Raw genomic sequence first — 21,343 nt, forward strand, 5'->3', positions numbered from 1 at the left:
CTCTTATTCCTTTTTCATTTCTCATACTTTCAAACAAATTTATCTTCACATTTTATATGAACAGTGATTTCAGTTGTTACATTTTTATGTATATAGGAATTAAGAGGGGCAATTCCAATATAACTAACTCTTGAAAGAAAAATACGAGAGGTGTGCAAAATTTACGAACGATGCTTTAGAAAAAAAGATTTACGAATGATGTTAAAGTGATGACAAACAACAAATTGATTGATTAGGTTGGGTATAATATAGGTTAAAAATGAAATTAGTAATATTCTCTTATAAATAATTTAATAGATGACTATGTCTTTTGTCTCTCATCAGCACTAAACAATAAAAAGTTGTCTATTGCGAGTTTAGTATTCTAAAAATTCGATTAGAACATAATTAATAGATGTTTTTAAGGTGAAGTTCTTAGCAGAATATAAGAAACTGTCTCTTAATTTTTAACTAAAAAAACTAAAAACCGACTTTTAAATATCTAAGAACCGGTTTTTAATTTATTTTAGTTAAAAATTAAGAGACAGTTTTTTATATTCAGCTAAAAACCTCACCCTAACAACATCTCTTTAATCATGCTCTTACATGTTTAAGCCATAGTTTTTTTCCCTCGACTCGTATATACATATGATAAAGTTCACATTACAAAAAACTGAATATATAATACATTACGACGTGGATATACGTAATAGATTTAAAAGATATTGGGTACCTAACAAAAGCATCGAGCTGTGTTTGTCTTTATCTAAAGCATAACGTCCGTCCTTATCTCTCAGACTCTCACCTAAAATTAAACTTTAATCAACCATTAAGCTTCCATGTCCACTAGTATGAAGTATGAACTGTAACTGAGAAAATATATATGTTATTACATGTACAAATTTTCAAGATCGGCAACATTTTTATGACATTTTCAAATTTACAAAAATATTTACTTTAAGAAAATACATATTTTATGCTTAATCTTCTATAGTTTATATTAATAAAAAATTACAAACTCCGTTCATCTGCTACATGGTAGAGTTTAAGAAACTACATCTTAAACATAAATATATGGCTTAATTGTCTCTCTTCATTTGCAATTTATTGACAAAAGTATGTAATAATAACTAATGTTCCGTTTATTTTAACTCAAGAAATAATAAGCAACTAAATATAGTTGTATATTTAGAGCATGGTTGAATGGGTTAGTGGAGTTTTTTCAACTTCATGAATTTAAGTAAACCGCTTAGATAGTGAATTCATGTAGCTTCTAAGTTCTTGAAAGATTTAGTCAAAACATATCACAACTCATCTTTTCTAAGATCAGAACATATCTATCTCAATTTAACAAAACACAATCTCGAGATATAGAAAGGGAAGAGGAAGTCCAAGCAAGGTACGACATTAATGAGCATATGCCATTAATTGAGCTAAGATTATACACATAACAGTCCAAAGATCTTGTTATTCTCGAAATTTCTTGATAACTACGAAAATGGTCACGTAGCATGTTAAGCCTTTAGTGAGTCATGATCCAAGTGTATTAATGGTTGTATTATAAAAGTACAGTAGTTAATTTCAAAACCGTAACATGGGTTTCAGAGCCACATGCCTCCTCCTAATTGGATGGCAAGTGAAGACAAATTAGTGAGATGCGAGTGGCTAGTCCGATGTCCACCCACCCGGATCGTGTCGGGCCGGGTCGGGTGTCAGCGGGATCCGCGGGGGATGGGTGGGAAAGAAAAGAGTCACGCCCACACGTTCTGGTTTCAGATTCAACCTACATCTCTCTCTTCTTCCCATGCGGTCAATACATGCATTAAACTATCAATCTCTCTCTTCCTAACTACGATGACTGCTAACTACACTAGCAATATATGAATTCGCATTTTATCTTGAATACTTAATGATAGACTAATATATCTAGTCTGTGATTTACCACCACGAATTTTCCAAATATCATAAAAAAATCTGATTAATCCAAATATGCGTAGATTATTTGGAAATAAACTTTCTACAGAGCCACCACAAGCATCTAAGTTCCATTTTTTTTTCTCAGTTTCATTCTTATATGCGCCTTAATTAAAGAAATGCATTTTTTTAGAAAGCCAAGTTGAAACAGACCATTGTGGCTGAAAAATATAATGTAAAATCGATAACAAGTAGTTAGGAATCCTTAAAAATAAAATGGAAAGAACCATGCTGAAAAGAGGACTGGGTCTTGACGTTTTGGACTCAGCTAGTTATCATGTTAATTAGTTACGTTTATGACGTATATATATATATATATATATATATATATATATATATACGTTTATCTTGATCTTGGCAAACATAATTCGACTTCATGCAAAAGCAAAGAAAAAGTTAACCTAAAAGCTTCATCTATTTAGATTTAAAAAAAAACAATATATTTATAAATAATATTGAGCTCGCTGCCTTAGTAATGTCTTCGATTATAAATTCCTTGCATCCGTCCGATTGAGATAACTCTCGAAATACCTTTGTAAGCATCACTTTTTGGTAATATGTCTCAAGTTGTAACAAAATAAATATATAACAGTATGATATTTGCCGTAGATTCCATATGTTTTCCAACGTTATATATAACTAAAATTGTGTATATATAGAATTGTATATACGCTGAGTTTTTTCTCAAAGTTGTTCCCCAATCATTATATCTATAACTCCTTGTTTTATCACATGGTTGAATATTTGTTTTATATACCATGTAGTATATAATATGGAATTAAGAAGAAAATAAAAGCAAACGACCTTTTGGTGGACATAATGAAACTGGTAAGGGATATGTATAGTACATACTATTTATGTATACATTATATAATGTGTGGAATCCGGATAGTTAAAAATTAATCCGACACAACAATGAATCACATTAAATAATAAACTTTCCAGCATTTAACAAGCCATGGAAATGAAACTGATGATTATGTTAAAACTTTTATTAAGCATAGTCAAATCATAACTGAATCCAGAGCTTATTATATTTTCTTCACTACCAAAGAGGTTTTTTTATAGGTATGTAACATCGTTTCTATCTATCTTTAATATGCCTATGATACTACGTCAATTTCTTTGATATAATGTACATTTTTTTGTTGATCAAGTTTTCAATAATACATACACGATACTACATAATCGTTTGAAAACATGAATATATTTCAAGACAAATGAAATCTTTAAACAAGAAAGTAATGAGAAAAACACTTAATGAGAAAGAAAAAAAGGTAATGAGAAGTGGCACTGTCCTTTGGGCTTTTCTAACAAACTCTTGAATGAATATTTTCAGACGGAAAAAAAAAAGTGGCACTGTCGAACGCTTTTGATATGTCTTGTCCGGAGAATGTTTAGTTTGGTTGGGGGGGGAGGAGGGGGAATAACTGAAGTTGCTTATTTTGGGAAATTTGGATATAATTTTTTAGATATTTTAAAAAGGTAATTATCAGAGTAGTGAATTTTCACCCCGCTGATGACCTGAAATATTCTGATCGTGACGTGAAAGCCACCCTTTCGATCTTTCAAGCACATCCTGAACTGAGTCAATGTTTTTAGAGAAGTGATTTAACATTAAATGAATCTTATTCACGCATGTCAGCAGCTTCTGCACGTGCGAGTGTGAGCTGGTTTCGCTGGCTAGTCTTGTGACGTGAAGTCATCGCAACCGACGGGGACAAACATCCAACGGCGTCTGACGCGCCTGTCATCTACTCTTTCACTTCCACTTCGTGTCTCTTTAGTCTTTCCAAGCTTCGCGATTTACGAGCTTGAATCTGCCATCATCGAGCGAACCATACACAATAAATCCATTCAGCAACTGAGCAACCTCTCAATATAATACTGTAGTAATAATACTACTAACTTGCTTTATGCTTAAAAGCGAAAGAAACAAATATAAACAGCTGAAATTAAAGGAATATAAGTCAGTTTTCATCGAACCGTCTAATCGTAACTTTCAGAATGGTGGAATAATTTCAGAATTTCATTAAAAAAGTTGGTGAAATATGTGAATTTCATAAATTTTATGAACTTGAGAATTTAACGTTTAACGTTTTCTTTGGTCAATTGTATTCTTCTCGTTTTACCTATATACTGTTTCTTTTTATCTCCTAACTTTCACTACTATGCAGTACTATTACTGATCAAAACCATTAAAACATGTTTTTGTGATACTTATTTTCTATATAGATATTAATGATAATAATTAGTACTAGTGAATTGCACAGTCGGAGCTGATGATGTTGGATAAGTAGCTACCAACTGAACTGAGAACATTCTTAACATTTACACCCAAAAAAACACAGAGTATAACATACCTATATTTACTGATTAGTAATTTCATTTACTAGCTAGTAGAGTCGTGAAAAAAATAAAAATGTGATCATTGAAACAAAACCTAACAACATTGACATATATATCGTTTTTTCGTCGAGCGATATTAGAATGGTAATAAATCGTGGAACCTTTCGGATATATATACATAACTGGAAAATATGTTAGAAAACTGCATAAAATATCAATACCATATATCATAAAAAAATAGTACAACGCATAGCGCTATAAGTAAGTAAATACAAGAGTGGTTCTCTTCTCCTAGATTTGAAATGACATATTTAAAACAGTTTCTGTCATTATCCAACCACAATAACGTCTCTTCTTCACATTCTCAGCTTGTTTTTGCCATTTCAACTCTTAATTATTTGTCACTAACTTTCATGCACCTTAATTAATCTTAAAAAACGCACAAATATCTCTATGCAGACATGTATCTTTTTCAATAATATTTGTGAAGACTAACAAATACATTTGAGAAAACAAATTAGATGCATTTTCTCTACAAATCACCTTAAGGAATCCTCTATAAATACGATATGGATTCATATTTCTTAATGATTGTTTGAAAGTTGTCTGTCAACGCAAATCAAAATGAATACTTGATTCTTAACAACATATATGTACACAGGAAATTAATAGTGACTGCTAAGGAAATATATAAGTGTTTGGCTTATATATTCTACCTACCTCATTGTATTGAAGATTATTATAATTTTCTCCGTTGCTCTTTAACTATTGAATGGTGTATAAATAGATAGAAATATATTTAAATTCTACCGTTACAACGAGAAACATAATGTCGTACATCAGGGCAAGTCCCTACTTAGCTTAACTTAAAGAAATTATTTTAGATTCAATATAGACTCGTGTGCTTCAATTTGTGTGTCCATATAATGTTTGATGTAATCCCACGCATCCATGGAATATACTTGTATCCTCATCCAATATTTTCACGGACTTTTTTTTCTTACATAATTAAAATTAACCGAAATTATTACACAATAGGGGAATGGCCCCACAAAAAGTGGACCCCCACAAGTGACACAGTGAGTAGGACCCACACACCGCCCATGCGGCACGCTGTCTATCTAAAGTCTAAACCAAAACTAAACCCATCTTCCATCTGAATACTTCCTTGACCTTACCCTCTCAGACCTAACCCTAAATCCATCTCTCTCATCTCTTCTCTCTTCTTCTTCTTAGAAGTTTCATTTTCATGTATTACTAGTTCTGCTCCAGTTTCATTTTACATGTATATGACTTTATATCTCTTTTTATTTTCTCTTCTTCAAAATTTCAATCTTTTTCTCCTTAATTAATTGAATTGAGCTCTTGTGTATCCATCCTCAAGTTAAGAGCAGAGGAGATTAATTAGTTAATTAGGGTTTTTAATTGTTTGCTTTTTTGCTTTTCATTCAAGAAATGGATCAGGTCTCTCGCTCTCTTCCTCCACCTTTCCTCTCAAGAGATCTCCATCTTCACCCACACCATCAGTTTCAGCATCAGCAGCAACATAACCACGGCCACGATATCGACCAGCACAGGATCGGTGGACTAAAACGCGACCGAGACTCTGAGATCGATCCAAACGAGCACTCTTCAGCTGGAAAAGATCAAAACACCCCCGGCTCCGGCGGAGAAAGCGGCGGCGGAGGCGGAGGAGGAGATAACCACATCACGAGAAGGCCACGTGGCAGACCAGCGGGATCCAAGAACAAACCAAAACCACCAGTCATCATCACTAGAGATAGCGCAAACGCTCTCAAGTCCCATGTGATGGAAGTAGCTAACGGATGTGACGTCATGGAAAGCGTCACCGTCTTCGCTCGCCGTCGCCAACGTGGTATCTGCGTTCTGAGCGGTAACGGCGCCGTCACGAACGTTACCATAAGACAACCAGCTTCGGTTCCCGGTGGTGGCTCATCCGTAGTTAACTTACACGGACGTTTCGAGATTCTTTCTCTCTCGGGATCTTTCCTCCCTCCTCCTGCTCCACCGGCGGCGTCGGGTCTAACGATTTACCTAGCCGGTGGTCAAGGACAGGTCGTTGGAGGGAGCGTGGTGGGTCCACTCATGGCTTCAGGACCTGTGGTGATTATGGCTGCTTCGTTTGGGAACGCTGCGTATGAGAGGTTGCCCTTAGAGGAAGATGATCAGGACGAGCAGCAAACGGCTGGAGCGGTTGCTAATAATATAGATGGTAACGCGACGATGGGTGGTGGAACGCAGACTCAGCCGCAACAGTTGATGCAGGATCCGACGTCGTTTATACAAGGGTTGCCTCCGAGTCTTATGAATTCTCAACTGCCAGCAGAAGCTTATTGGGGAACTCCGAGACCATCTTTCTAAATGGTGAAAAAAAATACGTTAGTTGTGTTCATCGTTTTTCATTTGTAATATCTCTTCTGTCAAATTTTAATTTTCTTTTCCCCCTTTGTTTTATAAGAGATCATTGTAGCCTTAAAGAGAATCGTTTTGGTCATGGGACTGGTCGATCGATCTCTTAGGTTTGACATGGGGGTTGTGTGTTTGCGTTGACTAGGAGATTATAAGTTGTTGATTTCGAATTTTGTGATCCATGTGTTGGTGTTAATTAAGCTTTGCGTATTGTTGATTGATTCGAGTGCAAAACCTAGACTCATTGAATTTTTATAACGCTCAACGAGTACACACCAAGATAAATATAAGGCTCCTACTTTAACATGTTACTAAGAATGTCAGTTTATTTGTATTTGGTCAAATATTTGTTTTTAGTCCTTTACTAATTTATCAAACAATAAACCCATTTTCTAAGCAGTTCACACTGTTTGAATATTGTTTTCTTGTTTAAATATTAAAAAACTGTTATTTTTATTTGGTATTAAGGCTGTATAATAATTTTACAAAAGTTTAAGTAATTAGACGCTAAAGTATATAAGAAAAAAAAGGAGAAAAGATGATTGTTCCGAGGTTGGCAAGAAGATGGTGAGAGGCAAGAGGCATAATGACAAGAACAAGGCTTGGGAACAAGGTGATTGCATGTGGCAGATACTTGTGTTTGTACATTTTCACGAAATTCCGTGTAATATATGCCTTATTAGTAATATCCAAATAAAGTAAATCTGAGCTGTAGCTTTCTCGGTTAAACGTAAGACGTCCAGTAGACATAGATTATAAAAATTTGGAACAAGAAAATGATGATAACCATGAGTCTATGACTAACTCACTTGATATTTTTTTGCCAAAACTCACTTGATCATAGCTAATATAAGTAGATCACATACATTTTATAGAAGAATATAATTTGTGTGAGGTTTGATTTGCAAGTGAGAGAGAAGAGAAAGCAATTAAGAGAGGGGAAGAGAAGATGAGCATTGGGTGAAGCACCGACGCACGTGCGTATCTGTGGGAAGGAAAAGTTCCTTTACGAGGCGATGAGTGAAGTGAGAGTGTTCCTTACTTCCAAAGCCATCTCTCTCTGCTTTTGCATTTACATCTCATCTTATGTTTCACCTTCTTCTATAACCTATGATCGATCGATCATTTTTGCTGTTAGAAAGATTACTGACAATAATAAAATTATAACGATAAAGATAAACCGAGTGGCCTGCGCAAAAAAAAAATTATGCCATTTAATCATTTTTGATATCACATTATTTACTTAACTAATAGTCACATTTTGTCAATGCATATGTACATTAATTAAACAGGTCTATTTTCTTCTGCCATTTTTTAAAAGTTGTTCCATGTTTTTGCTATGGTTTGATTGAAATTTCATATTAGTCGGCATCATGAGTGATTAGACATACGTATATGTTCTTTGACTTTCCAATTCAATGATTACACTATATAAAACCCGAAATAAATCAACTATAATTGAAGTGGGTCTCTCTTCAATTCTCCATGTGTTTAGTGATACATATATTATAGTCTTGTTTGTTTCCTTAACGCAGTGATCAAAAGATATAAAATATATAGAAAGATGAGTGATCAAAAAGATATAGAAAGACATATGTCAGCAACACATTATATAATATGTAGTTTGAAGAAGAACAAAAAGGAGAGAGTGAGGAAACGCACTATTATCTTACCTTTAATTTGTTCAAAATGGTTTTATCTATTAAATTCTAAAAAACAAGACCGCTTATGAACCAACGGAGTCCGTAATATTTAACCAAACCTAGAATCCGTTTATATTTTTCTTACAAATCGGAGTTGGGCCTATCAATCTTAGACTGCGTTTGGTCATTATCTGTCCAGTATTAGGCCTATAATGGGCTCTTAAGAGAGTTTTTTTCTCAACGATCTTAATGGAGAGTTTAGACTAATCATAGTGTATATTAGACAATAGACAACCACAATGCGTAGACCAAAAAAAATAAACAATCGTTGAAAAACAACTACTGTATATGAGGAGTAGTCACGATGGACCGTCCTGAACACGAACGTGCATTGCATGAGTTAATGTACGGATATGCACACAAAAAAATACGGATATGCTCGAATCTTACACTAAAATAGTAATATGAAAATATTAAAAAGATCCAATGGATTTATAACCAGTAAATGTTTTGGCCTATTGGGCTAAAAAAAAGTCTTCTAGAAGGCTGCTACAAGAGTGTTGACCATAACCTCTGTGCGTGCGTGTCGTTGACTCATACCTACGTGGCAATATCTAGAGAGACAAAAAGAGAACCCTAAAAAAAACAGCAGCTTTGTATTTTTAATATATACAATCCTCTGTCTCCTTCGTCTTCTTCCTCCGTCCATCTCTCGCCGCTTCCTCCTTATCGGAATCTTTCGCTCATTATGCTCAGAAGCCTCCATTACCATACCCTTATCGCTTCACTTCTCCCTCCAACGATTATTATTGCCAACGTTTTCGTTAACTAATTGCCAAGCTTGTGTGATTTGTTTGAATTTGGATCGTTGTTCTGAGAATTGAATTCCGTTTGGTAAATTTTATTACTGGGTTTATTCAAAGATGGCTGCTTTGAAAGGTTATGGTTTGTGTTCTTTGGACTCTGTTCTACACTTTCCCTGTCCAAGGCCACCATTCGAGGCCTACAAGAGGTTCCTTTTCTTCTCCTCATATATTATATAGATTCAATACATTTGCTGTTAGGTAATGTTTTCCTTTATTTTTTATTAATTCAAGCTAGGCATGATATAGCTTCTTGTATTGGCGTGTAACTGAGGTTCTATTTGTTTAAAGAATCCAGTGATATATAGACAATGACCTGTTCGTTGAGACATAACATGTAATGATTCTTGTTCTGCCTATTGAGTCAAGGCTAATCTGCTATTTATGTGTCTTCATAACGCAGAAGAAGCTCAAGATGGGTCTCTCCAAAAGCAGCTGTTGTACCGAACTTCCACCTCCCTATGCGCAGCTTGGAGGTTAAAAACAGGTCCGTGGCATAAACTCTTAGATGAAACTCTTATGAATAAAAGTGTTTTCAGCTCGAACATTGTAAATAGTTTTTCCCAGTGCAAACTGGGCGGCGGAAGTTACAGCCGCAACCCGACCAAAAAGAAATTCTTATGAATATAAAATCTCATATATATATAAATTATCTTTTTGTTTTTGTGTTTGTTTGTCAGGACAAACACAGACGACATAAAAGCTCTACGAGTGATCACAGCCATAAAAACGCCGTATCTCCCCGACGGAAGATTCGACCTCGAAGCCTACGACGACTTAGTCAACATCCAGATACAAAACGGTGTCGAAGGCGTCATCGTCGGCGGCACAACCGGCGAAGGCCAGCTGATGAGCTGGGACGAGCACATCATGCTCATAGGCCATACGGTCAACTGTTTCGGAGGAAGCATCAAAGTCATCGGAAACACGGGAAGCAACTCGACGAGAGAAGCTATCCACGCGACGGAGCAAGGGTTCGCCGTGGGGATGCACGCTGCTCTTCACATCAACCCTTACTACGGGAAGACTTCGATGGACGGGATAATAGCGCATCTTCAGTCCGTTATGCACATGGGACCGACGATTATATACAATGTCCCTGGTCGAACGGGGCAGGACATACCGCCCAGCGCGATTTTGACGCTTTCTAGGAGTCCAAATTTAGCTGGCGTGAAGGAGTGCGTTGGGAACAAGAGGGTCGAAGAGTATACTGAGAGAGGGATCGTTGTGTGGAGTGGGAATGACGACGAGTGTCATGATTCGAGGTGGGACTATGGAGCGAGAGGAGTTATATCGGTTACTAGTAACTTGGTTCCTGGTTTGATGAGGAAGCTGATGTTTGAAGGGAGAGACTCGGCTTTGAACTCGAAGCTTTTGCCTTTGATGGGTTGGCTGTTCCAGGAGCCGAACCCTATTGGGCTCAACACTGCTTTGGCCCAGCTTGGAGTTGCGAGGCCGGTGTTTAGGTTGCCGTATGTGCCGTTGCCTTTGGCTAAGAGGGTTGAGTTTGTGAAGATGGTGGAGGAGATTGGACGTGAGCATTTTGTGGGCGAGAGGGATGTTCAGGTGCTTGATGATGATGATTTTATCCTTATTGGTCGATATTAAGCATAATATACTTTCTTTTTTTTGAGTTTTGGGTTTACTTTGTTTGGTGTTTAATGAAAGAAGAGATGGTTTGGTTTATGTAGTTGGGGGATGAAACTCATTCATCATATTGCTTGTTAAGTACTTATGATTTGCTTTTACTCGTTTTTAAACTGTTTGTGTTGCGGTCGGAAGAGGAAGATAGTTTTGGTCTGACGTACCATTAACAAAAGAACACACATACATAGATTACATGAGAGATGAAACTTAAAAAAAAATTAGATGTATACCAAGTAATAATACTAAACCCCTTTATATGATAAGACACTGGCATGTGTTTTAGAGCCCTTAGATTGTTTTTTTTTTTGTTTTATGGAACAAGGGAAACGTTTTTGGTCTGAAGCAGAGAGAGGAGAGCTTTGTTTTCTTGGTGAAGGATAAGAGCTTTCTTCCTGAGTTTCTCGTTTTCTTGAATCATGTACTGATTCTCCATGTAGAGTCTTATATTGTTAATCTCCATCTCCTTTTCTTCTCGCCACATCTTTCTCCTCCTGAAAAAAGTACAAAACAGACCGTTAAAACGTTATAGTGACTTAGATAGTTTTCAGAGATGTGTGTGATGATTGAGACTGAAACCTGGAGAGGCGAGGGATGCGAACGTGGGTTTGTGTTTTGAGGTACAGGACTAGTCTCGTGGGTGTGTGTGAGAATGGTTTTGAAGAACTTAAACACATGTTTGGATCTTGAAGAGATCAGGAATAGACAGAGAGGAGAAGTGAGATGTGTTTGATCAAGTGGGAGAGATATAGAAGCGTTATATAGATGAAAGTTTGTTGTGTTTTGCATTTTCTTTATAGAGAGATAGAGATGCTCCTTTAGAAGACAATGATGTCAAGAGAAGAATCATAATTACAAAGGGCCAGTGAAAGATGTTTATGAGGGAGAAGAACAAGTATTAGCAAAAACAGTCTCTATCTATATCATATCATTATTTTATCTTTTTTTTTGTTAGACTGATAATCGTACTATTTAGAAGAATTTTAATAGTTTCCCTATAAACTATAAAGCTCAACTCACAGTTAAGAGGTACACATGAAGAAACAAACTATACAATTTTGGTTCCCTATAAGGCTATAACTTATGATAATGTTTGTTTGTCAACTTAGTCACATGGTTTGATGGAGCCTTACAAATGTAGGTGACAGTTAGTCAAATCTGTGCAACATTTGGCTATTCTTATACACCAACAACTATGCTTTACATTTACATATACACAATATATTCTAGACCGAATAAATTTTACTGGTACAAGCTCTGATTAGGTATAAATGAAATTTATGAATCTTCGACCTAACCATTACAATGAACTAACCCTTTGGTTGTAAGGCTCGGTCTCTTGTTCCAACCAAATGATCACTTATTGGGTTCTCAAAACAAGGTATGGATCTAGACCAAAAGTTCTTCCATTTTTATTTATTTAATATAGTAAATTACTTAAAAAATATTTGAAGGTATCAAAATTCAAATATTTAATTATAGCGCTCTGATTATAAGTGAATAAAAGAAAAATGAATAAAATTTGAAATTTGAACACACATTTTTAATGTTACACATACTATTACAGTAAAATGGTTAACCTTTTGTTGAAGAAAAGAATCAATAAAGTGGATTTAACCTCTGCTTATTTTTGTGAGATTAAGCTTTAAATTTTGCACAAGAAAACTGTACTTTTTGTTTGTAAGAATTGTCTTGAGTTTAATGAAGCGATTTGGCAGATTTTTTTGACTGGAAAAAGGTCAAATCATGATTAGTTGGGAGCCAAAGTAGTCAAAAGGTTAAGAGGACGTCAAAACCTCGATCTTCATCACAAGTACAAGTGTTTCCTCTTAACTCTTTTTTTAATCCATCAAGTCTGTCTTCTTTTCTTTCTTTGTGTTTTCTGTTTAATGGGTTTTATGATTACGTATCCGAGCCACCAAAGTAAAGAGAGTGTAAAATCCAGAATTTTCAACTCATTGAAAGTCATATCTAATGATGGTTAATCATTCCGTTAAATAAACACAACAAGACTTACTTTCAAAAGTTTATTTAACTTTACTTGCTCCCATTTGTTTGTCATTGTTCCCCGTCCATTAGTTTATATAGATGTTTAGATGTAGAATATTATTAAGATCCTTAGCTAATAAGCACTGTGCTTATCTTTATTATGAGCCGCATATTGGGCAACTATATGATAAAACATAGCTTAGCACCATGTTAAGCCAATACTGTGTATCTTCCTTATGTATTCTTTATCTATATATTGATATACCTAGTCAATATCGTATTGTTGGCTCGTGATGGTTCACGTGAGGTAGAGAGCTTGGGTTTAAGGGATGATGGTTCTGAAAACTTGGAAAGAACAGGAAAAAGAGTGAAATCGATACAACGGAATCGGGTGCAATGACTTTTGTTTTAGTATATTTACAATAATAATATACATGTATGTTATATGCACATTATAAACATAGTAACATATATATATGTTGAAGTAAGTAGTAGTGGATAAAGTCATGGAGTACTCGAGTTGGAGTAGAAGCAAAAACCAAAGCACATTTAATTTCGAAAACGAAACCATCGACTTGGCTTCTTCCTCCCACACAATCATCATACGCATTCCCTTTGCCATAATAACCCCATTCCCCACTCGACGACGATAGATTCATCAACCATCATTATCATCATGATTAATGAATTTTGTGGGCTATTTTCTTTTCAAAACCCACAAATTCCACATGCACATATGCCCAATCCCCTTCCTTCTTTCTGTAGCCCAATAAAAACTCCTTATTTTCCAATCTCTAATTTATTATTTTTTTGCCAACATCCTAACTATATCCCACCAGATTAAATTTCTCTAAAACCCAGTAGAAAAGTAAAAAGAAACAAGTAGATAACAAAATAGTCTCATGTGAAAAATTCTTATCATATAAAGCTAAATTTCATGACTATTCAATAAAAATATCAAGCTACACATTGACAAAAAGACTCTACTCATTACATGTACTGATGATATACATGGAGAAAAAAGGTTTAGAAGAATAAATTGATGAGACCAAGGACTAGGACCACTAAATAAAATGTACTCATTTCTTGTATTGATAATGTCAATAGAGAAACCCAAAATGCAAAGACAAACCAAGTTATAAGAGACATCAAATGGAATTGGAGGAGATAGTCAACACCGAAATGAAACCCCATCCATCCACGCTTCTCTAAAAAAGTGTTCAAAACTTGTTATAATTATACTATTGATATTATCTCTACTACTGTTCATACATAGCCATCCTTTTGAGTATCTTATATACAACAAAATGGATCAAAGCTAACTAACTAACAGAACTTTACTATTAGAATTTAGAACCAAATATATAACTTATGAAGGAGTTCATAAGATGCAAATAAACTTATCAGAGATAGGAGAGGGTGATTCCTGGAGTTGTTATTGCTTTCAAAGTGATGAGATTGTTGCAAAAAGGAGATTCTACGTATACTCCTCTTCTCACCATCAGACCCTCTCTTTTTAGTTTCAGATTATCCATTGATGATTCCTCTGACTTACTCTTTGCGCTTTATATTGTTAGCCACCATCTCTAGCTTAGCTCTCTCCTTTTCCCTTCATTCTATCGTTGCTATCATTGCATCACATTATGGAGATGCTTTGTCCTGAAGTAGACATCCCAAAACTTTCACATGTATATTTTAATCAATACATTTATCTTTGCATTTCCACGTAAATATACTGGAGTGCCCGACCAACAAGAACAAAATTTGTTTAAAGCCCAAAGCCAATATAAGAAAATATACAATTAAACATATAATGCAAATTTGTAATGAATTTTTGAATGCAATGATAGGAATCAACCTCTTATGTGGCTTATGCCATGGACCGGGCCTATATACAACTCCCCATGTTACAAACCGTACCATTTTCCCCGGTCTATCTACACTACACCTCACTTCTAATGTGTTAGTTAATGAAAAATGATTTGGAATGAGTGTAAGTTCACGAATATGTTAACTTTCTAAGTAGATTTATCGTCTTCGTCCATTATGTATGTCCACATGTTTCTGATTCCCATCAGATGTTTGAACGCCTTGCCGTTCGTTAAATGGAACCGAGACACGAGCGTCGTCTTATCAGAATAAAGACAGGATACGAGCCGAGCGTCGGCATCCCGAAGAGAAAAGTGTCGGTATCAAGAGGTTGGGTAGGAAGTCGGGCTTCTCCTCAATAAATATTACTGGGCCACACCTCTCTCAACTCCAGATAGCGTAGGCCCATTTATTTTATATATTTTGTACAGTGTGAAACTACGTCGTTTAGTAATAACCCTCAAAAACAATAACTACGAGCATTCAAAAGGTTTCAACGTTCAAGAGCAGCGAGAAACCGAAACGGCTATGGCAGCGATCGTGACCAATGCAGTGAACAACGACGGTGATCTCACGGCAACCGCCGCGTTAGCCGACTTGCTGTTAGCTAAACCTGTCGGCGAGTCCGTATGAGACCTTTTCGGTGACTCATCCGTAGGAGGTTCTGACGGTGAAGCAGCGGCGGGCGGAGCTCCTCCGGCCGGAGATAGCACCGGCGCCGGCGCCGGAGAATGAGATTTTCCGAATAGCTCAGTAGGGAGGAGGACATTATCCACCGTGAAAATAACGACCGGGGTAGCGTCCAGCACCGTGTGGACGAGTCTCGACGAAGCAATGCCGGTGTGGAGAACAACTTCGTCGTCGCCGGAGGTGGAGGTCGTAAGATCAAATTTTCCAGCTCCGGTGGTGGCTAACGTGGAGATTTTGTTTTTGTTACTCTTCAGCGAGCCTTTGGGTTTGTAATGAGCGAGTGCGTGATACTCTACTAGCGAGACCACCTCATCTCGTGTGAGCTTCGTCAGATCAGGGACGCCTTTAGCTTTGAAAGCTTCATCGGACGGTGCAAAAACCGTTAAACCGTTTTTAATAACTGATTCGTACTTCTTGATGACTCCACTCTTGGCGAGCATTTTAGCGAAGGTTTTGCAACCGGCGTTCTCTAGCAATACGGTGATGTTGGCGGGGGAGGCGGCTAAGATTCCCGGAGCGATGATGGGAGCATCGATCTCGACGACGGAGATGTCGTAAGGGATTTGTTTGATAGATTTTGTGAAGTAAGAGTCGAGCTTGGAGCCCGAAACGGCGGAGCCGAAAGCGACTTGGCCTCCGTAAAGATCGGTTATGTTGACGTATCCTAGGTACTCGGGAGCGTTTCCGGCGGTGTTGTTGTAGAGTGTGACGGAGAGAGTCGTGCCTTCTGAGATTTGGTGGAGGCTCTCGGGGTCGTAGTAGTCGAGGAGGGTGAGGAGGCTTAGAGCTTTTTTGACGACGGAGAGGGGACGTTTTCCGGCGAAGGAAGCCATTGCGTCGTTGTTGAGGGCGAGGAGGGTGATCGTCGGGTAGGTGTTGATTTCTTCCGCGAGCTTCGTTTGAGAGAGGTAGCTGTTGAAGGAGGAGTAGTCCGGGTAGCTAGCGAGGATTTTAGTAATGTTGTAGCCGCCTACGGTGGAAGAGATGGCGAGGAGGGAGAAAGTGAAGGCGAGGAGTGAGAAGGTCTGTGGTGGCGCCATTGTGAGACGGTTGAGTAGACAGAAACGAAGGATGAAATAATAATGAGGTGAAATCAAGGGTTAAGTAAGTAGTTAATCGTGGTTATGTGTTATTTTGACTAGTACTATTAATGATTTCTCTATCAATGGGCTGGATTGGTTGGGGGACATGTGTTTTGCCGTACAATAACTGTAAGAAAAGAAGTCATTCCATTTAATGTCTTCTTGATTAGACTACCAAAATGGGCTTTGGGATTCTTTAATCTTTTCTAGCTGATATTTCTTTGGGATTACATTAATCTTTTCTACCTTTTCTTTTTGTTGCAATGAAAAAATAGATTTAAACTTTTAATTGATGGATTGTGTTGAGTTTTGTTTTTGCGTTACCAGAAGTTTTCAATCTGCAAAGATGTTTAAAAATATCAGAATAGTTTGTGGACTAGTAGCTTAGACATTTATGATTCAAACCTGGCTTTTTGTATTGTAGAATAAAGAGGTCTAGGAAAAATATACACATGCTATAGACATTTAAATAGAAATTCGGTGAGGGCCAGTATTGAATCACTGCTTCCTATTATACGATTTTTTGAGCGGTTAAAGCATTACAATCTACATGCTGACAATATAAAATATATGTTTCAAGGTAATCGGATGTTACTCCATTTAAATATGTGTCCCTTCTTTGGTTCTATATCGGTGGACTTGAGATATGCTTGTTTTTTCTCCCAACTTCAGATTGACGTTGCTTGTAGAATGGGTTTGATTACATGTCTTGTTGGCATAGGCTGTGGACTCATCCTGTTTTTGCTGTGTTTTGACTTTCACTTAGCCTCAAAAGAGCAATTAGAGGAAAGATGATGTTATAATTCCAGCCAAATGTTGACAAATTAAGAAGAAGATTAGAGCACAAGTCAATAGAGGACTGGTAATGGGCCTTCAATCATAATATGGGCCCTGCAGAGAAAGAAATTGGAGATGTAGTGGAGCAGCTGGACAGAGAGTTATCAGTCCGTGTGGCATTGTTTAAAGAGGAAAACACAACTCTTTTGGTCCGAAAAGTATTCAAATAAGGCTGAAAATCGCTGACGCATTTGTCAGAAGCCTGACAAGTGCCTTTAACTCTCTTCACACTCACCTCTTCGTCTTTCCTCTGCTTTCTTCTACTCTCTCTCTTCCCTATGCATTTAAACAGTGAAGAACAGAGAAAAGAGATTTCAGTAGTGTCTTGTTAAAGTTTTTTTATTTTTGGGAGGTGGGTTTTGTTTCTTTAGGTCTCTAGTTTCAAAAGCTGTCTCCTTTTCTTGAATGGAAGAAAAGAAACACAGTTTACAAAGTAACAAGATGCAGAGCCCTAAAACAGAGGAGGAGGATGAGTGGAGGAGGAAGAAGTGGCCGTGTATGAAAGCTGCTCAGTTACAAGAGTTTAGAATGCAAGCTTTGGTTTATAGATACATAGAAGCTGGTGTTCGCGTGCCTAATCATCTTGTTGTCCCTATTTGGAACAGTCTTGCTCTCTCTTCTTCCTCATCCTCCGGTTACCTTATCCACCACAACTATCCCTCCTCTTCCAGTAAGTATTTTGAAATTCGAGTGTTTGGTTAAATTTCTCAAACATGTTACTAGGTTCTTGAGGTTTGAGTTGCAGGAGTTACAAGATTCATATACACAATAGTCTTTAGTTTATCTTCTGCTTTTAATGGTTGATTCTTGTTTGAGTTGCAAGAGTTGGAAATTTCACACACACACAACAGTCTTAGTTACCTCTGAATCTATTACAATTTATATTCTGTTTATATTGATTAATTCTTGTCTGAATTTGACAATGGTTATTGGTGTTTCAGATGCAGTGTTGAATGATAAGGTGGATCCTGAACCCACAAGGTGCAGGAGAACAGATGGGAAGAAATGGAGGTGTAGCAACAAAGTCCTCCTGTTTCAGAAGTACTGTGAACGGCACATGCATAGAGGCCGTAAACGTTCAAGAAAGCTTGTGGAATCTTCTTCTTCTTATGACGTTGCTTCGTCCTTTGCTTCAACCAAACGAGACAATACTGATGGTCTTAACAGTAGCACTGAGAGTCATAGTGTTTCTCATGGGGCAATGTCAGTTTCTAGTAATGCTCAGGTTGTCACCATTGCTTCACTGCCTAGTGCAAGAGTCTGTGATAACATCCCTCGACCATCTCTAGTGGTCACCGAGTCCACAAACAAAAGTGTGAGAAGGAGGATCACGGACATGAGTTATGATGACTTCATCAAACAAAGAGGCGCGACTACGTGTGTTAGAGGGTTTCCCGTTCAAGGTATCAGACTCATTACAGAACTGAAGAGTTCCTTACTTAACTGTTGTATGAATTGTTGACCTTTGATTGTTTCATTACCAGGTTCTGAGAGGTTACCTTCTGTTCAAAAGTTCTTTCCTGAGGCATCTGATAACACCTCAGAAGCTGCAAGAATCTCAAGCAACAGGAAGAATGAGATCATTGCAAGAAGCAGAGAATGGAAGAACATGAATGTTAATTGCGGTGGCTTGTTTCCTGGCATCCACTTCTCTCCAGACACTGTTCTTCAAGGTAATACCTTTATTTTCAAGCTTTCTCAGAGATGATGTTAATGGATGTGATTCTTTTCTGTAGATCGTGGTGGGTTTGGTTTACACAGAGTTGAAACAGACAGCGAACCAGGAAGGTGCAGAAGAACAGATGGAAAGAAGTGGAGATGCAGCAAAGATGTGTTGTCTGGTCAGAAGTATTGCGATAGGCACATGCATAGAGGTAGTATTAAGAAGAAGCATCCAGTGGAAACGACTCACACACATGAGAATACCGTGAAAACAGCTGCTAGATCTGTGACTTGCCAAGATGGAGATGGCCAGAAGCTCCCTGTTTCAGTCCTGGGAAGAGAGCAGCTGTCCAGAGTTTCAGATGAGAAGAATACCACTAACAGTTGCAGTACCGACACCACCATCACTGACATAGCTTTAAAGGGTGAAGAAGACAATGAGGAGGTCTTGTCATTGTGTTCTTCAGGTGTTTAAAAAAACATAGAAAAGTTGTTTGAGGTTCTAATGTTTTTAGTTTCTATCTATGGATCCTACCTATTAATCTGTGTTAGAAAGTTAGAACAAGTCTGATCACAGGAGAATATTTTGAGACACAAACTTCATTTAGATTATATATTGTGCTGAACTGAGACAAACATACATCAAGGAAATGTTCTAAGACTTTCTTCCCACAACGTTAGATTATATATAATAAGCACACTTCAAATGAGGCACACACCTTTAGGATCTGCGTTCTTGACGATCCACGGGTGTTGCATGATCTTCGTAAGAGAGAGTCTTTTGGAAGGATCCTTAACAAGAAGCTGCAGAGAATTATAAACCAATATATGTTAAATGCTCTAGTCCTTATGTGTAATGCTTAGCTTAACGTTTACCTGACTGATTAGATTCTTAGCTTCTGCTGAGACATTCGGCGTATCAGGAAAACTCAGATCGATCTTAACAATTCTGCACACCATTATATACAAAACAACTTCATCAGGAGCTGAGGTTTTAAGTTTAAACAAAAGTCTTAGTCTTGGCTTTACCTCTTGAATGTATCTTTCTGACTCTCAGCTTCAAACGGAGGGTTACCATAGAGAAACTCGTAACACAGTATCCCTAACGTCCAGTTATCAACAGCATGATCGTGATCTTTGTTCTCAACCATCTCAGGTGCTAAGTAATCTAAAGTCCCACACATTGTCTTCCTCTTGTTACTCGACTGCACTGACCACCCAAAATCAGCAATCTTCAACCTTCCCTGCAAATGCATATCACAACACCAATGACAAAGCTCCACACTTCACAATGCAAACACTCTAACCATAATTACATACCTCATGATCAAGCAATAGGTTTTCAGGTTTGATATCTCTATGAATCACACACTTTCCATGACAATAAGCCAGTGCTTGACTAAGACTCGAAATATACTGAATAATAAAAGTTAATTGTCAATAAAAGGCCCATGGGCCTCAGGCCCATGGGCCTCAGGCCCATTTAAAATAACTGAGGAGGAGACGAGACTCACAGTGGCGGCTTGTTGTTCGGTGAGATGACCGTTCTTTTTGAGGAGACCGTAGAGCTCACCGCCGTGAGCGTACTCGAGGATCAAGAAGATCCTCTCGTCGTCGTCGAACCAGCCGAAGAGACGGAGGATGTTGGGGTGCCTTAGGCTCGTTTGGATCTCCATCTCTCGGCGAAGCTGGTGGTGGAGTTTGTACTTCTCGATCTGCTCCTTGAATATCACTTTCAAGGCCACCACGAAGTGACTCTAAAATCACACACAGTTTGAGAAGATTCAATAAATTAGGATTCAAACGTTAATCGATTTAGATTGAAGGTGGAGGAGGTTAGTGTACCTTGACTTCGCGAGCGAGATAGACTCTGCCGAATTTGCCTTTACCTAAGGGTCTCCCGATCTCGAAATCCGCGAGGGAGAATGGCTTCTCTGGGTCGCGGACGTAAGGATCTTCTTCCGGTTTCTTACTCATTTCTACGATCGACGTGACTCGACGACGAGGAGAGGAGGAGAGAGAGAGAGGGGAAGAGACCGTGATTCGAAGGGGGAAGATAGAGAGAGGAAGAGGAGGGAGAAACAAAATTGAATTTTAAATTAAGAATATGAAGAAAGATACCGATTCCAAACGCAGCGTTTAAGGGTTTTAAGCAATTTCGTGTAAATGACGGGTTTACGCTCTATATTTTGCAATTATTTTTTTGTTAACTAACTTATGAAAATTATTCACTTCTAACTTTCTGACTGAAATTATTAATCTTCATAATTGTTAACTTATGTAGGACACTTTAACATAAAATCATTGAACTAAAGTAACTTCCACAACTTAA

At 37.5% G+C, this 21,343-nt stretch overlaps 5 protein-coding genes and 1 long non-coding RNA gene across 8 annotated transcripts; 3 read left to right on the top strand and 3 right to left on the bottom strand.

Moving 5' to 3' along the window:
- Positions 1–6: 6 nt before the first annotated feature.
- LOC103866209 (AT-hook motif nuclear-localized protein 22) lies at positions 7–6,983 on the top strand. Its single transcript, XM_033290185.1, has one exon. It carries the CDS (start codon positions 5,758–5,760, stop codon positions 6,682–6,684), a length of 927 nt encoding a protein of 308 aa, XP_033146076.1. The 5' UTR covers positions 7–5,757; the 3' UTR covers positions 6,685–6,983.
- A 2,030-nt stretch (positions 6,984–9,013) lies between these two features.
- On the top strand, positions 9,014–11,019 carry LOC103866210 (4-hydroxy-tetrahydrodipicolinate synthase 2, chloroplastic). Of its 2 annotated transcripts, XM_018658623.2 has the most exons (4): positions 9,014–9,387; positions 9,642–9,725; positions 9,919–10,855; positions 10,886–11,019. In XM_018658623.2, the coding sequence occupies exons 1-3, from the start codon at positions 9,299–9,301 to the stop codon at positions 10,844–10,846; spliced, it is 1,101 nt and encodes a 366-aa protein (XP_018514139.1). In that variant the 5' UTR covers positions 9,014–9,298; the 3' UTR covers positions 10,847–10,855; positions 10,886–11,019. The 2 variants fall into 2 exon arrangements, with proteins under 2 accessions (XP_018514139.1, XP_009142338.1); XM_009144090.3 differs by having other exon boundaries at positions 9,919–11,001.
- Positions 11,020–11,027: 8 nt separating this feature from the next.
- Positions 11,028–15,001, bottom strand: LOC103866211. Its single transcript, XR_632522.3, has 2 exons — positions 11,462–15,001; positions 11,028–11,376 (listed from the first exon to the last, which is right to left on the bottom strand). It is a non-coding gene; the product is annotated as an uncharacterized LOC103866211 (long non-coding RNA).
- Positions 15,002–15,076: 75 nt separating this feature from the next.
- On the bottom strand, positions 15,077–17,213 carry LOC103866212 (fasciclin-like arabinogalactan protein 8). The gene has a single exon (XM_009144092.3). The coding sequence runs from the start codon at positions 16,468–16,470 to the stop codon at positions 15,241–15,243; it is 1,230 nt and encodes a 409-aa protein (XP_009142340.1). The 5' UTR covers positions 16,471–17,213; the 3' UTR covers positions 15,077–15,240.
- Positions 17,214–17,507: 294 nt separating this feature from the next.
- On the top strand, positions 17,508–19,623 carry LOC103866214 (growth-regulating factor 9). Its single transcript, XM_009144094.3, has 4 exons — positions 17,508–18,019; positions 18,291–18,752; positions 18,834–19,022; positions 19,086–19,623. Exons 1-4 carry the CDS (start codon positions 17,755–17,757, stop codon positions 19,484–19,486), a joined length of 1,317 nt encoding a protein of 438 aa, XP_009142342.1. The 5' UTR covers positions 17,508–17,754; the 3' UTR covers positions 19,487–19,623.
- LOC103866213 (serine/threonine-protein kinase Aurora-3) lies at positions 19,596–21,258 on the bottom strand. 2 transcript variants are annotated; one of them, XM_009144093.3, is made up of 6 exons: positions 20,857–21,258; positions 20,526–20,768; positions 20,332–20,427; positions 20,041–20,255; positions 19,888–19,960; positions 19,596–19,815 (listed from the first exon to the last, which is right to left on the bottom strand). In XM_009144093.3, exons 1-6 carry the CDS (start codon positions 20,986–20,988, stop codon positions 19,714–19,716), a joined length of 861 nt encoding a protein of 286 aa, XP_009142341.1. In that variant the 5' UTR covers positions 20,989–21,258; the 3' UTR covers positions 19,596–19,713. The 2 variants fall into 2 exon arrangements, with proteins under 2 accessions (XP_009142341.1, XP_033146077.1); XM_033290186.1 differs by lacking the exon at positions 20,332–20,427.
- Positions 21,259–21,343: the final 85 nt, after the last annotated feature.

This window comes from Brassica rapa, chromosome A04 (genome assembly GCF_000309985.2).
Source record: "Brassica rapa cultivar Chiifu-401-42 chromosome A04, CAAS_Brap_v3.01, whole genome shotgun sequence".
Lineage (NCBI taxonomy): Eukaryota > Viridiplantae > Streptophyta > Magnoliopsida > Brassicales > Brassicaceae > Brassica > Brassica rapa.